The sequence below is a fragment of the Taurulus bubalis genome (genome assembly GCF_910589615.1).
Source record: "Taurulus bubalis genome assembly, chromosome: 11".
NCBI classification, from domain to species: Eukaryota; Metazoa; Chordata; class Actinopteri; order Perciformes; family Cottidae; genus Taurulus; species Taurulus bubalis.
The window spans coordinates 23,837,377-23,854,128 of record NC_136599.1 but is presented as its reverse complement, the minus strand read 5'-3'; the positions used below and the strand labels follow the sequence as shown (position 1 = coordinate 23,854,128).

At 47.6% G+C, this 16,752-nt stretch overlaps 1 protein-coding gene across 1 annotated transcript; it reads left to right on the top strand.

Annotated features, from left to right (window-relative positions):
* Positions 1 to 1,330: 1,330 nt before the first annotated feature.
* adnpb (activity-dependent neuroprotector homeobox b) lies at positions 1,331 to 5,934 on the top strand (the record flags this gene model as incomplete). Its single annotated transcript, XM_079226736.1, has 3 exons — positions 1,331 to 1,438; positions 2,549 to 2,641; positions 2,755 to 5,934. The coding sequence occupies 3 exons, from the start codon at positions 1,331 to 1,333 to the stop codon at positions 5,761 to 5,763; spliced, it is 3,210 nt and encodes a 1,069-aa protein (XP_079082862.1). The 3' UTR covers positions 5,764 to 5,934.
* Between the last annotated feature and the right edge of the window lie 10,818 nt (positions 5,935 to 16,752).

Here is a 16,752-nt window from a genome sequence, read left to right as displayed (position 1 = left end):
GGTTGCAAAAAGATGCCTTGTTGTATAGAAGTCTATGTGAAAATGACTCTACTTCTCTCTTGATTTATTCCCTCAGGAAACATTGTAAACACAAGTTTATGTCTCAATCTCTAGTTTCAAGTCTTCTTCAATACAGCATGATGTTCATTTAGTAAAGTATGGGTTAATTTAGAGTCAAATAGACCATACAGCAGAGTATGCTTTAGCATGGGGCTACCTTGTGATTGACAGGTTGCTGCTAACGACCATAATCCAAGATCGCGAAGGCTGATTTCGAGGCTTCAAAACATCATTCCACAAACCAATTGGGGACGTCACGATGACGTCACTTTTCATATCCAGTCTATGGTTGTGGCACCCACATGCTCGAGTAATATTGACGAATAACGTTGCTGTAGGCTTTGGTTGATTGCAGGTTAACCGTCCGCGTGGAAAGCAAACGGTGTGGAACGGAATGCAATCTCTGAACCCTCCGGCTGTGGTGACGATGATTCAGCTTTTCATTGGTTTCAATATTGGCTTGTAAACTGTCTGCCTGTGAAACCATCGCCTCTCAAGTCCAACTCCAGTCTCTCATCTGAAGTTGCTAATCGGACCGACCGATAGCCGATCGGTTCCAAGGTCGTCCGCATGCATGTGCGTCCTTGTGCACATGCATGAAGAGGCGCTGCTGTGGATTAAATGGTTTCCACTGTTTCCAATGGTTTTCCATTAAATGGTTTCCAGAGTTGTAAAATACCAGTATCACAAACCAAACTGGACCTCCTGGAACGTTCTTCATAGTTTCATCGGTACCGTAAAAGTAACGTAAAAGTATAAATGCGTTATTACAGTAATAAAAAAAAATGCTTTGAATTTGTGTTTCATCTGAAACCACCCTCAACTCCTGGTTTATATAATAGCTGGAGTGCAGTGTATCTGTTTTTCACAAATCCCTCTCAAATTAATCCAGCAAGTCGCTTGTTGATCTGCACTCTCCCTTTCAAATTTAAGTTTTCTGGACCTTTGTGCTGATTCCCACCACAGATCCATTGGCCCTTCAACATTGAAGTCTTGGATTGTGTGTCGAAACAGACCACTATGTCCAAATGCCAAAAAGCCTTTATTTAACAGACAGTTGAAGCCATCAGTGTTGTATACTTCCTGTCTGAAAGGTGGTGTTATCAAGGCTTTCCTAACGGGTGTCACACATGGCAAGTTCAAGGTCCTTTTCAGCAAACCTGTTAATTCCCTGGCTTGCAGTTCAGCTGCCAGACATCTGTTGTAATTGTATCCTACACCTGTTGATAACATGCTGATTTATGTGTCTTTTGCTATTCAGGTGGGCAGAATGTTCCAGCTCCCCGTCAATAACCTGGGAAGTCTACGGAAAGCCAGGAAAAATGTCAAGAGGGTCCTGGGAGACATCGGCTTGGAGTTCTGTAGAGACCACCTCGAGGTGAGCGGGCCCAGACTTTGGGTTTTTTTGATGATAAGAATGACGCCCATTCTACAGTTCTGTTGTGGTCATGGCTTTGCCTTAAGAAGAATACAGTGTATGCATTCCTCTGACTTGTAGCATTGGTGTACCTGTGGGAAATTTGTTTTGGTTTAATAATTAGACCAGTTTTGGATTGCGATGGCTCTTCCGTTTGGCTCAGTGCGGGATGTATAAATCAGACAGTGCTGCGTAAATGCAGAGAATGTATGGTGATAGGAATCTATGACCTGGACTCATGTAATAAAACGATGAGGCCAACAGATTAATCTTATTACACTCATCGACAGCCTGTCCTCATTCAATCTCACTTAATGTAGAAGACATACGCTCTTCAGGCTTAAAAGCAAAAGACTTTACATAATTCAGCATCCAGGCAAAGGCACTGACGTGAAGCATTCTACAGATAGGGTGGGGTTTCTGTCACAGTTTCTAATGTTTGACAGGTTTGGGTCGGAATGTCATTGTCGTTCATAAGAACTATGAGCCAGAATCTGTAAGATCATAGAAACCATAAGTGAAGATATTGACTAATTTGAAAGTAAACACGTGTCCCGGAGGATACAAGTAAAATATCTCTGAATAATAGAATAGTTTTGAAATGCATGTTTTCTTTTCTGATTGTGCCTTTTTTTTCTTCCCTTTTTATTGAGACATATAATACACATACACTTATCTGCATATCAATATTTCTCTTCATATTTCCCTTTTTTACATGCATAGAACCCCCCCCCTCTTTACCCCCTTTTTGTTTTAATACTTAGGTACCCGTATTTACCCTGAGTAGCGATAGGCCAATATTCCAAGTAAAAGAACGTTTCAACATCTCCAGCGGTGAACCAAGGGATTCTCAGATTTACACCTTATCATATACAGGCTGCTCTGATTTGCTAAATACATTTCTGTAAATAGCCTTTTTTAATCATTATTAACATTATTCTAAACATATATTTGTCTGCGTTCATTTTTCATATAGTCAAATCTTTCATCCATATTCATTCAGGAGCTTGTTGCGATTGTGTCTCCGTTTCATCATTCTCAAGTACTAATCTTAATTTCCTTTTTGTTTAGGACTACAATGACTATATTCCTCCAGAGGTGTACATAAAGCACACTAACTGGGAAGATGTGTGCATGTGGGAACCATCACATACCAAAGTCCAGGTGAGTGAAATTGATGCATTCTCACATAAATGTCCTCTGTTTTTTGCAACGCTAATATCTGAATCGACTGTTTTAAAGTCCTAAGCTTTTTTTCTTCTCACCTGTGTCTCCAGGACTACAGATCGAAGCCATTCTGCTGCACTGGCTGCCTCTTTTCCTCCAAGTACTTCTCTGCGTACAAGAGCCATTTCCGCAACGTCCACAGCGAGGACTTTGAGAACAACATTCTGCTCAACTGCCCCTACTGCACTTACAATGGCAACAAAAAGACTCTGGAAACACACATCAAACTGTTCCACATGCCCAACAGCACCGTGCGGCAGGGCCCCGGCGGGATGGTGGCGGGAGCCGGCGGTCTCATGATTAAGGACGGGATGCTGAAAAGGACCGGGGACAGCGTAGAACAGGCGGTGTACTACTGCAAGAAGTGCACCTACAGGGACCCTTTGTACAATGTGGTGCGAAAGCACATCTACCGGGAACACTTCCAGCAAGTGGCCCAGCCCTATATTGTGAAACCGGGGGAGAAGACTCAGAATGGTGGCTCAGCAGGAGCCACAGAGAGCAATAACACAAACAATGTGAACAGTAACCAGATTCACTGCAAGAAGTGTCTGTTTGTCCCAAGGACCTACGAGGCACTGGTCCAACACGTCATAGAGGACCACGAGAGGATTGGCTACCAGGTGACCGCCATGATCGGGCACACCAGCGTGATTGTCCCCCGTCCCAAACCCATCATCATGATCCCCCCCAAAACCCATGGGGACAAGACCATCATTGGGATGGGCCCTAAAGGTGCGGTAATGGCCTCGACCAGGCCTCCCGGCTCACAGCAGCTGGGTCGGGTTATCGTCTCCTCAAAGACGGGCTTCAACGCCCAAAGTTTTCTATCCGGGATGAAACACGACGGAATACGTTTGAAGGCCGGCACCACCCAGTCGTTCTCTATTGGCGGCCAGCAGGTGAGGGTAACTTTACCGGGCAACGCCCAGGTTTCTGTGCCCCAGCAGTCCCACGCAGCAAAGCAGCTCATTTCGGGCGGCAGCCTGCGGAGTCCGGTCGTGGTGAACGCCTCCTCTTCACTGAAATCCAACTCTCTGGGCTCACGCGTCCAGGCGGCCGCGACCACCGTCGCCTCCGTCACGGCCAAGAAGGGTGGCTCCTCGGTTCTAGGCACATCCTACACTCAGAAGTGGAAGATCTGCACCATCTGCAACGAGCTCTTCCCAGAGAACGTGTACAGCGCCCACTTTGAGAAGGAGCACAAAGCGGAGAAGGTGCCCGCGGTCGCCAACTACATCATGAAGATCCACAACTTCACGAGCAAGTGTCTGTACTGCAACCGCTATCTCCCCAGCGACACGCTGCTAAACCACATGCTGATCCACGGCCTGTCTTGCCCACACTGCCGTGCCACCTTCAACGACGTCGAGAAGATGGTGGCCCACATGCGGCAGTCGCACCCGGACGAGACCGTCGGGCCGCGCACGGATTCCCCCTTGACCTTTGACCTCACTCTGCAGCAGGGCAATCCCAAGAATGTTCAGTTGATCGTCACGACGTACAACATGAGAGACGCGCCGGAGGAGTCGGTGGCGTTTCACGCTCAGAACAACAACATCTCCGCGTCAGCAGCCTTGACTGCCTCCCTAATATCAGGGAAGAGGCTACTGCCACAGCATCCGCCCAAAACGCCCTCGGGGGCTGCTGACGGTGCGCCAGCCAAGAGCGCGCCTCAAGCGTCTGTGCCCTACAGGAAGGACGTGGGCAAGACGCTGTGTCCTCTTTGCTTCTCTATCCTCAAGGGCCCAATCTCGGACTCACTGGCCCACCACCTGAGAGAGAGGCACCAGGTGATCCAGACAGTCCACCCTGTAGAAAAGAAACTGACCTACAAGTGTATTCACTGCTTGGGCGTTTACACAAGTAACATGACGGCCTCCACCATCACACTACACTTGGTGCACTGTCGAGGTGTGGGGAAATCCCAAAACGGGCAGGACAGCCGGGTGGCCCAGTCTCCTCGGGTCAACCCGGCCCAGAGCGGCGCCCTGAAACGGGCCAGCTTTGATAGCTCTGACACTAGTGCGCCGAAACGAAGGAGGCCGCCCGGGGAAAGGGCCAACGGTCCTTCGGCGTTTGTAGAAAATCCCGACGAGCCGGTAGTTCTGGCTCTCGACCCCAAAGGACACGAGAACGAGTCGTACGAGTCCAGGAAGGCGTTTCTAACGCAGTATTTCAATCAGGCGCCGTATCCCACTCGGCGGGAGGTGGAGAAGCTCGCCGCCAGTCTCTGGCTGTGGAAGTCGGACATCTCCAGCCACTTTGGCAACAAAAGAAGGAAATGCGTGCAGGACTGCGAAAGCCAGAACGCCAGCGTGTTGCTGGGTTTCAGTATGCACGAGCTCAGCAAAGTGAGTCACGAGCTGGCGTTCGTTGCGGACGGCGCGTACGAGGGCGTACACAACAAGAGGCGAACTTCCAGGACGCGCCTAGGGGTGTCGGAGCAGGCGCTCCGGAAACACAGGGAGCTCGTGACCGCCAATGGTGGCGTGGCGCCGCCGCGGAGGGGAAAGCCAAGGGGGGCTGTGGTCGATACCAAAGCGCCGCCATCCGCCCCAAAACCCAACAGTGCCAGTAGAGACCAAACCAAGACAATCAACAGCACCTTACCACAGAAAATACCTCTAGACCTTTCGGAGCCCATCGCCATTGACTCTGACAGTGATGAGGAAGAGCAGCAAAAGGATAACGAGGAGGGAGATGGAGAAGTACATCTCCATGGCAACCAACTGCTCACTGAAGCTAAGGAGAGAATGGAGCCGGGGACGGAGGCTAAGAGCGTTTCAAATCTAGAAGATATGTCGGATGACGATGATGATGAAGACGACGATGATGATGACGACGACGAAGACGATGATGATGATGATGATGATGATGATGATGACAACGACAACAAAAACAACATTGAAGAGGCACATGTGGAGAATGGCTTCGAGGCCGCAGGAAGGCCGGCTGCTAAAGAAAGAGACGCTCATCCCATCATTATTCCCAAGTTCGTACCGTCGTCTGCAAGAAGCAGGAGAGACGGGGCCCAGCTGGGCAAGCAGCAGGTCTGACTGATGAAACCCCAAAAGACTCACACAGTCAGAGACACTTTAGTTTTGATCCACGCCAACAAATCTGCCTCGCCTGAACCGAAGGACACGGCCCAGTCCCTCCCTGGGAGCCTGCGAAGGAGGGGAGAGATCTCAAAACAAGCCATCCAGTGACTTTTAAAGGCAGGACTCAACGAGCAGCTAGGATCCATGTAAAGATTTGTGAACAAAGTTTTAATGTTTCCTGGAGGTGCAAAGACAACAAAAGTCACACCAAACAAATCGTGTTTTTTTTTGTTTTTTTTGCTGCTTTCTCTATACTTTATTACATTGAGATAAGGAGTTATTAATGTTGATTTAGCCACTGAACTTGTGAATGTGGCTTAAAATATTGAGTTGTCGTGAGGTAAAGCTTTTAAGCTGACCAGATAATCCACCTTTTTTTTCATGTAGTTCTATCCAAGATGGGTAGTGTAAATTTGTACAGTCTTTTAGACATGTTTGGACAGACGTTGCCGTACATGTACCCTTAAATATTTGCTATTACCTGTATGTAAGGTAGCCTCATCTGTTCTACATCGGTATGCTTAACGATAGTTGTCGCTTTGGTGGCTGGTATTTTCTTGTACGTTTAAGTTTATTTTTTAACAAAAACCTAGTTTTTTTTTTTTTTTGCAAAATAATATATCTATATATAAATGAAATAACAGAATTGATTTGTTTTTTGCTTTGAAGCTGATTAGACTTTATTTTTTTATTTTCCTTAATTTTTTTATTTTTATGATTTCTGTTCTTATTCCCTTACCGTTTTAAAGGATCATTTCACCAACCCTTTGCAGCCTTATGCTCGTCCTTTTCTCGTCTTGCTTTCTGTTTTCTTTGCCCCCACAAGACTGGACGGTAACCACCTACTGACATTTCACACATTACTCCCATTTATTTTTTTCTAAAAAAAAAGTTCAATTTGTGTTCTTTGAATTGTGTGTATTTGTTTTATGTTTTCATTTTCCACATAAGCATTTATGAACAATAAAGTGCTGTAATTGTGCTTCTCACAGAACTAACGCCAGTTTCTTTGTTCAAAGGAAGCAACAGCAGGGAAAATGTTTCCTGACTAAGTCTTTTATTTCCTTTAGATAATGAGGATTGTAAATCCGCTTTTGTCTAAACGTCCTGTTGCAAAGTGTTCGTACTAGTTGACTAGTGCACCAGTAAGTGAAGGGCCTTTTATTTTGGTTGAAAGGGGGCTGTCGTGGGCTCGCCAGCGCAGGCTAAAGGTCGCAGGGCTGATGGTTCAAGATGCACTTCTTTAAGGCCGTAGGCCTCTGAACGTCGTGCCCACGCCCACACGGACCACAACCCGTGGTGAGGGATCACAAGGAGATATTGCTTAATTTTTAGGGATCAATGCCAAGAAGGTTTTGGAGGGTTTTCACATCCTCAACTCCAACCAAATGTTGCTCAATGCTGAAACATCAATGTGGTTTTTGTTTGTTTTTTTGCATTGAATTGACCGTAATGTACGAATTAAAAAGTGTAATCCAATGGGACATCAGGGATACAGGGAGAGTTTGGCTCAATACTGTTGGAAGGCAACCATGCCTTTTTAGTTCACAATGATCAGCTTCAGCAATGCAGGTTGTTTTTAACATTACAATCTTAAAGTATGTGTATACCAACTTTCAGTACGCTTTTAAAAAGCCATATTGTTGTATTGCATTTTTGCCTTCAAGCTTGACAATTAGCTCAAGGACAATAGATCTGAAATGGTTACATTGCCACGAGAGCTTTGGAATTTAAGGTTACGGACGTTTGTTGACAGTCTAAAAATAGTTCCAATAATATCCAGCATTGCTTGGTAACCAGAATTATGTTGCACACCAATTTAGCCTCAAAAGATCACAGCGGTGTTCAGGTGCAACGGGAAAAATGAGAGTTCACCGGCATTAGCTTTGCAGAGGGACGATTTCATAGATTAAGCCTCGTCTTTTCTTATTCTCACCGCATAAATCACAGGTGAAGGAGTAGGTAATTGGAAAAGATTCTACTCTCTTGGTGAGGTTTTGAACCTCACGGCCACTGTTTATACCACCAGTGTCCACAACCAGTTGGTTGCCTGCAAAGAGCTCCACATTTGAAGTAAACCTCGTTTGAATGTCCCTTATTTCTAGGCGTGCAGTGAGGTGTTTCAAGAAAACATGAAACAGAATAAATGATGTGTTTGTCAGAGGGCTACAATATGTGTTCTGGTTACACAGCTGTAGCAAAATGGAGCCTCTGTACATTGCCAAAGATGCAACGTAGAAAAGCCTTGGTTGGAGATGGAACGCAACATTATTAACCCTTTGCCGAGGTTCACCGCTGGATGATCGGCCCCTTCCCAGAGTAGGCATCAATCAGGCCGGACCGAGTTGCATCTCGTGAGTCACGGCCCAAGTGAATTGAGCGAGGTCAGATGCCTACTTTCTCTCTATATACATTAACCTCTGAGTGTTTAATTAAATTGCCATCCTGTGCCGCCCTGGGATGACAAATCTAAAATGGAGGGAAATTACCCCAGTGCAAGAGGGAGAGAGGCAAGACTCTCCTTGGCTGGCGAGTCAGTGTTGCTATGCTGTTTCAAGGAGCGAGCGAGAGGGAGGGAGTAGTGGGGGAGGCTGAAGGAGCGAGAGAGAGAGAGAGAGAGAGAGTGTAGTGGGGGAGGCTGAAGGAGAGAGAGAGGGGGAGGGAGTAGTGGGGGAGGCTGAGGGAGAGACAGAGAGGGAGGGAGGGAGTAGTGGGGGAGGCTCAAGGAGAGAGAGAGGGGGAGGGAGTAGTGGGGGAGGCTGAAGGAGAGACAGAGAGGGAGGGAGTAGTGGGGGAGGCTGAGGGAGAGACAGAGAGGGAGGGAGGGAGTAGTGGGGGAGGCTCAAGGAGAGAGAGAGGGGGAGGGAGTAGTGGGGGAGGCTGAAGGAGAGACAGAGAGGGAGGGAGTAGTGGGGGAGGCTGAGGGAGAGACAGAGAGGGAGGGAGTAGTGGGGAGGCTGAAGGAGGGTGAGGGAGGGAGTTGTGGGGAGGCTGAGGGAGAGAGAGAGAGAGGGAGGGAGTAGTGGGGGAGGCTGAAGGAGAGAGAGAGGGAGGGAGTAGTGGGGGAGGCTGGAGGAGGGCGAGGGAGGGAGTTGTGGGGAGGCTGAGGGAGAGAGAGAGAGGGAGGGAGTAGTGGGGGAGGCTGAGGGAGAGAGAGAGAGGGAGGGAGTAGTGGGGGAGGCTGAAGGAGAGAGAGAGGGAGGGAGTAGTGGGGGAGGCTGAAGGAGAGACAGAGAGGGAGGGAGTAGTGGGGGAGGCTGGAGGGAGGGAGTAGTGGGGAGGCTGAAGGAGGGCGAGGGAGGGAGTAGTGGGGGAGGCTGAAGGAGAGAGAGAGGGAGGGAGTAGTGGGGGAGGCTGAAGGAGGGCGAGGGAGGGAGTAGTGGGGGAGGCTGAAGGAGAGAGAGACAGAGGGAGGGAGTTGTGGGGGAGGCTGAAGGAGAGAGAGACAGAGGGAGGGAGTTGTGGGGGAGGCAGAGAGAGAGAGTAGTGGGGGAGGCTGAAGGAGAGAGAGACAGAGGGAGGGAGTTGTGGGGGAGGCAGAGAGAGAGAGAGTTGTGGGGGAGGCTGAAGGAGAGAGAGGCCTGGCAGACTGTGGGGGAGGTGGAGGCCTCATCTGCAGTGCTGTGTGCAGAAGGAGCGCTTAACAGCCTTTCAATGGGGGGAGGGAGGGAGGTGAAAAGGGAGGGGTGGGAAGGGAAGGTGAGGGAAAGGGGAGTCGGAGAGCGAGGGTAAGCAAAGGAGAAGAAAAGGGGGAGGAGGTGGCAGGGGCAGACAGGAGAGGTGTTGGGGGGGAGGAGGAGGAGAGGTGGTGGTAGAGACTGGCGCCCCCTGTAGCCGGAAGAGAGACACAGAGGTGTGCGTTGTGTCAGACACAAAGACAGAACAGCCCTACTTGCACTTAACAGTGGGGAGGCTGATTGGCTGAACTGAGCTCAGGTCAGTTCAGCATTCGCCCCAACCTGACCTGCAGCCCGCGTCCACCTGAGAGGGAAGGACAGGTGGGGGAGAGTGAGTGAGTGAGTGAGAAGGGAGAGGTGAGGAAGGAGGAGAGGGTCGTGTGCACAGGTTGCAACAGAAGAACAGCTGCAGTGGAGCCGCTGGTGGCGCCCCCTGTCGGAAGCTGTCAGGAACCGCCATCAGATTCCCTTCAGCTAAAGGGGGGAGGGGGAGCCCAGGGGTAAATAATAAATAATGATGAAAACTAATTTGTCCAAGTGCGTGCGAGTGCCCTCGTGATGTCGTGGCTACAAAATGTCCTCATGTCCTCCTCACCCTCTGAATATTGCATGTCGCTGGAGGTCATCTAGATTAGGGTGCCACACAAACTGGGACAATGACACCAGCACAGAGACGGAGGAGGAGAGCGGAGGTGGAGGGGGCCAAAGAAAGGCCTTGCAGACTGCGGGGGAGACAAGAGGCCTCTTCTGCAGTGCTGGGTGTGTGTGTGGGGGGCTGGTGGCTGGTGGACACACGCCTTTCCTGCTGCTAGCGCCTCCTGCAGATCAAATGGCCTCGCTACACGGCGTAAAAATGATTAATGGGAGAAAAAAAATATGATGAGATTGAATGATTCAGTAGGCAGAGAAGGTAATGAAAGGACAAGAGGAAGGGGGGGAAGAGGGGCGAGACCTGTGTCCATCTGTAAAAGAGGGAAGTCATCTGCGACGGCGGTGAGACAAGGATATGTGAGAGGGGGAGATTTAAAGGAGGAGAGGAGATCACAAGCAGGGTGGGTAGGTGAGAAGAAATCAGGCTTCTGACTGCCATCTTGGCGGACATATATAGTGGCGTTATCCAATCCTGGATACATGTACCAGTACATGGACAAGGTCAGGGTCAGTACATGCACAAGGTCAGGGTCAGTACATGCACAAGGTCAGGGTCAGTACATGCACAAGGTCAGGGTCATTACATGGACAAGGTCAGGGTCAGTACATGCACAAGGTCAGGGTCATACATGCACAAGGTCAGGGCCGAGGGTCAGCACAGAGGAGAACTGTCGGTGTCGAGCGACTACGTGCGGAGCGTATGAAAGATTTTTGATATTTACCGTTCTGCCGCCCTTCCGCTCTACTTCTGGCCTTTTAGATGGTTTGCTAGGCGGAGAAGCCGTCATTGAAAGCTTTTTTGAAAAGGGCAAAAAAGGCCTTCAGTTCTTTTCTTGGGCGGTAGCTCCCAACAGGACGCCGATCGGTCCGTGCACTGCTTCGTGTGATCTCGTGATAATCCGGCTGCTGTGCGAGGTTACACTTGTGACGCCTCAACATGAGTTATGGGCAAAGTGTGGTCAAGGACTTAGATTAGATTGGACTTTATTAGAGGCCCATAGGTATCAGTCAAGGTCAAACAATTGAGTATGTCACTTATTAAGAAACTTACGCCGGGTGATTTTGGTGTTTTTTTCACACTGGGGACGGAGAGTGCCTGATTTTAGTTTCACATGTTGCGAATAGACTCCAATTTGCCTGTGTGAAAGGTGAATCAAACTTTCCAGGATGTTACAAGAATAGAGCTGCAGCTGGTGACATCATCATCATCAATATCATCATCATCATCATCTCACTGGAGAGAGAGAGAGCGAGAGAGAGAGAGAGCAGACTGAGGGCCTCCTCTGCAATAGTGTGTGCACTAAAGGTAGGAGGGAGGGGACAGAATGAGTGTGTGTGTGCGAGTTGATTGGGAGGCTAATACTTCCATGGAAAGGACTTTACTGCCACCCCTCGTAGGCGCAAAGAGGACGTCTGCTGCATCACATTAGTGAGGAGGAGTGCGGTAAACAACCAGTACTGCTGAGTGTCTGGGGAGTGAGGATGTTCTGCTGATTGTCGAGACACATTCGTTTTTTGGCTTGATGACAAAGATCTGTTTGATCTGTTGGTGTTTTAAAAAGAAGTCAGAATTACCAGAGGTCAGAGGTCAAGTTTTGAGACAAGACAGCAGCTTTAGCGAGTCTCGTTCAAGAATATTGTTAGTGCAAAAAGTAATTAGTTTCTCCGCCCTTGGAGTTGTTTTCAGATTACAATTAGATTCACATACATTTATGGAAAGGCTGTTTGGATTAAAAAATGTAAACGGCATGGATGCCTTTCGAAAGCGGTCTTGGTGTAGTGTGTCATGCAGCGAGTAAATGGTTCTTTTTGGGCTTTAAAGCCAGACTTCCGAGAAAAAAAGGAACAACACAATCGTCTGCTTACAACACTCCCCCTTGATTAGTTCATCACACTGATGGTCGATGCTGCTGGACACCAGCATGGGAGTGTTATACTGGTCATAACCAGTCAAGTTCTGGTGTCTGATGTTAGCCAACATCAGATAAAGATGCTGTGTAACTGACGTTTAAACTACTGTAATCACTAGCAAACATCATTTCTGGATCACATGACCACTTCTACCCCACGAGAGCATTACGCTCACTGAATGCAGGATTACTTGTGGTTCCCAGAGTGTTAAAAAGTAGGTTGGGGGCTAGAGCTTTCCGTTATCGGGCTCCTCTTCTGTGGGACCAGCTTCCACTTTCAGTTCGTTTCAGTTCACCTCATTTAAGAGTAGACTTAAGACTTTCCTCTTTGATGGCGCTTATAGTTAGGGCTGTTTCAGGCTTATAGTTAGGGCTGTTTCAGGCTTATAGTTAGGGCTGGCTCAGGTTTGCCCTGGTCCAGCCCCTAGATATGCTGCTATAGGCCTAGACTGCTGGGGGACATCTTAGGATACACTGAGCTCCTCCTTTCCTTCTCTTCCTCTTTTGCTCCTCCTCTCCTCCTCTCCTCTTCACCTCTTCTTTTTCTCCTTCTGGATAAATGATTGTCTCTTCGATGCATATTACTAACTGTACTTTCTTTTTCCATGGATTCGTGGCTGCCTGGAACCAGGGGGAGGACCCCAGTCCTCCCCCTGGCCCTGCTGATGCAACCATGGCCCTGCTGATGCAACCATGGCCCTGCTGATGCAACTGGCCTGGAGCCGGTCCTGCCAGCTGCCATGGTCCTGCTTTCTCCTCCCACTGCCCCTGATGCCCCTCCTCTCTACCTCCTTCTGCTTAATGGATCGTGGCTATCTGGATCATGGACCATGCATACTACTCATTATATGAATAATTTCTGTCACATTCATTGAATGTGCTGTAACTCCGTTACGTTATTCATTCTGGTCACATGACATCTATTGCTTCTGTCTATCCGGGGAGAGGGATCCTCCTCTGTTGCTCTCCCTCAGGTTTCTTTCCCTTTTTTCCCTGTGAAAGGGTTTTACTATCTTTATTGGTGGAGTTTTTCCTGATCCGATGTGAGGTCCCGGGACAGTGATGTCATGTGTACAGATTGTAAAGCCCTCCGAGGCAAACTTGTATTTGTGATGTTGGGCTATATAAAATAAACTGAATTGAATTGAATTGTATGTAAAAGGCGTCTCTCGTAGTGATGAACCCACAGGTAAAGCGATGTACGGTAGTTTCTACAGGTGCATGACACACACACACACACACACACACACACACACACACACACACACACACACTTACACACTTGCATCAAGAGAATTCCATGTGCCATTATCTTATATCTTGTTAACACGTGCTGTTCTCACTTTATTGTGAATATCATTTTTCATTGTTCCTATGTGCTAGTGTTGCAGCGTTGTCTTCTGATAGCATTAGCATGCGTTATAAGCATATGCTACTGCAGCCCGGGTGGGATTAAGATTTTCAGATTTTACAATATGACCCTAAAAAGCACGCTCTTTGTACTTTTTCCAAGGGGAACTCGTAATCCTCTCTAATACTCTTGCTGAGTCCCAAATGCATAGTGTTAAATATGTATGATTTGGCTTTCTAATACTATGACATAGATGGCCTTCCATTGTTCCAAACCCCCCGCAAAAAGCCACAATAATAGCCATGCAGCTCTCTTCATGGTGCCGGTTTAGAGTACACTCGAGTTTTCTTCAAAAAAATTCAGATTTCCTCATCCATTCTATTCTATGTTTCTCTTCCCTTATTTTAATGCTCTTTGTGCTGCCTTTCTTGTGCGAAAAAGGTTCTATACAAACAAAGTTTATGATTATCATTGATCATGGTGACCATGTTTTCATGTGAAATTTCATTGTGATGTGCCTCCGTATATAAATATCTCATTGGGCTGGTTCCTCCTTACCTGTGTTCATATGTGTGCAAATCCAAACCAATATGCCCTGCATCCTCACAGTGTTATTCGGATGCTGCTACCCCCTTCCTTCCCTCAGTCTGTTTAGTTGTTGTTGTAGCAGTGTTTTTATGCCGCCCTCTCGACCAGGTGCCTCTGGGGAAAAAAAGACATTTTAATCACAACCAAACCTGCACCTTGTTGAATGACTGAAACAACATGTCTGGTGGGCCGGTGGGGTGGAAATAGACCTTTCATCGCTCTAAGTTGTTGTTTAAGATACGTCATACAGGCTTGCCAACAACAAGATTAAACTCACCAGGCTGTCTGCCCGTGTTGCAGCCGCTGACTGGCGGAGAGGTACTCAGCAGTGTGTGTACTGGTGGCTCCGTAGTAGTCTGTTAATTCAACAACATGAGCAAAAATAATGAAAATGAGAAAAACAGTTTTCCCCCCAGGTGTCTCTGGGCACAGAGCAGAAGATGGAGACATGGCCCCTACTGGCCAGGGGCCAGTTAAGATTAGTAAGTGAGTCAGCAGACTCAGGCACTCAGTCAATGGCAGTATAAAACAGGCAAGACAATTTGTTATGAGTTTTTTCATAATGGGATTAGCCTTGGACAGACACGGAGGTGCACACTCTCACAGCCGGTCATATGCACGCACACGCAAGATCCTCCTGGCAGAGATAATACAATAATAAAGGTATAAGTAAGGAGATGAACTGGCTCAAGAGGTGTCTGACCAACCCTAATTCGATCTGGAACTTGATGCCACTGCACGTTTTCAACAACATTGGTAGTTTAACCTTTTTGCCAGGTCACATTGTTTTCCCCCCTACTGTGGAATAATGTCACAGTTCCTAATAAGTAAAAGGTCACTGTGGCTTAGGAGGAAGAGAGGGTCGTCCTCTTATCACCAGCTCCTCATGTCTGCATGCTTGAGTGTCCTTGAGCAACACATGGAACCCCGAGTCGATCCAGAAGGTCAGGCCGGCGCCGAGCATGCTGGCTCTGCCAACATGTGAGTGTGAATGGGTGAATTAGAGGCAAATAGTGAGCTGTAAGTGTTCACCTAACACAGTGATTTTCAACCACCGTGCCGTGGCACACCAGTGCGCCATGAGAGATCGTCTGGTGTGCCGTGGGAAATTTATTGTTGAGCGTCTGAGCCTGCAATATAGTGGCTGGCCTAGTAATTAAATACTCTTCCATGCCAGTAGGTAGCGCAATAATTACCTTCCATATGTGCTGTATTATGCTACAATGTGACATTTTGTAACTTTTTTGGTTGTTGGTGTGCCGCAGGATTTCTTTATTGTAGAAAACGTGCCGCGGCTCAAAAAAGGTTGAAAAACACTGACCTAACCCATATAGCAATCAATTTCTTTTCTCCAAACTCACAATTGCTTTGCCTAATGAAACAAGAATTACCTTTTTTTATCATGTTTCTGTGCCTGACTAGGCCAAACAACAGAACGTTACAAAGTGAGGCTGTGTTAAAGGCTCGGTATATAACTCAGTATATAAATTCTCGTCGCAAAGATGGCAAAAACGCAAAACCAGACGCACTGGAAAGTTATGGCCGAAACACAATAGATAATCTGGCTGAGGGGGAATGAGTGAAAGTGACTGCAGGGCTGACGAGGGATCAGCTGGATGTGGAATGACAGGAGAGTTTGTGTGTGGCAGGGGAAAACAAGAGCATGAATGGGTGTGGAGGTGGCAGGTGTGTCGTCCCATTAGTGTAATGTTATTGCCCCTACATGACGTTTGGGAACAGCCGCCAATACTAATAGATTATGATAATCTTCCCAGCACAACAATCTATTTATTCACTTACATTTGAGAGGCTGCCATAAATCTGATTCATTTTATAGTGTGATAAAAAATTATAATTGGTATTTTGTAGAGAGAAAACTGAACAGGTTTTTATGAATACTGACAGCAGGGCATAGCTCAAACATCTGTTGGTGTATCACTGTACTGATGGCTTTATTGCTTTCTAGCGGTATTGTATACATATAGTATACGTGTGTGCATGTACACTGCTCAGCAGTGAGCCAGCAGCAGTAGGCCTATATGGCCGATGGCCAGAAGATGTCACTATGCAATAAGAAACAAGTTCCATCCTATAATATTTACTACCACATACATGTTGGATCTTTATTTGACATAATAACGATTACATCACAACACGTCACAACTACACCATGTGTAAACAATATACAAACGACACCACACGTGCTATAATAGGTTATCATGCCACCAAATAAATGTCCTTACAATTTTTTTTAAACACGTAACAGTAATATTTTGTTGTGAGCCCAAACCACTTTTTAGGTGTGATCATACAATACGTTGTGTAGTGTTTTAGTTAGTTTAGAGCAAGGTTGGGAGTCCCTACCTGCAGCTGGAAAAATAAAGGACTCTTATTGTGAAGTCATGGGTGAGCGAAACACCGAGTCTTTTATTTTGAAATCTCGTGGTGTCGCCAGCTCTCCAGGCACTCACAGAAAGAGAGAGAGACACACACACAGTACATAGTACACAGTAGTGGTGTAACTACATTGGCAGCGGCAAGTATGAGATAAGTTTCCGGGGTGAACTCGGCTGGTTGGCAGCCGGTGTCGCATTCTTGGAGAAACAACGCAACCCGGTGGACGTGGAGAAGTCGCCCGCTGGGAGACAGCCCGTGTTACTGGAATAACTGGTGGATACAACACGGGTGTTTTTTGTTTTTGGGACACGGAGCAGAGCAGAGCGGCAGCGCGGCAGCGCTCTGGCGGCGGTCCCGCTGCTAGCGAAAC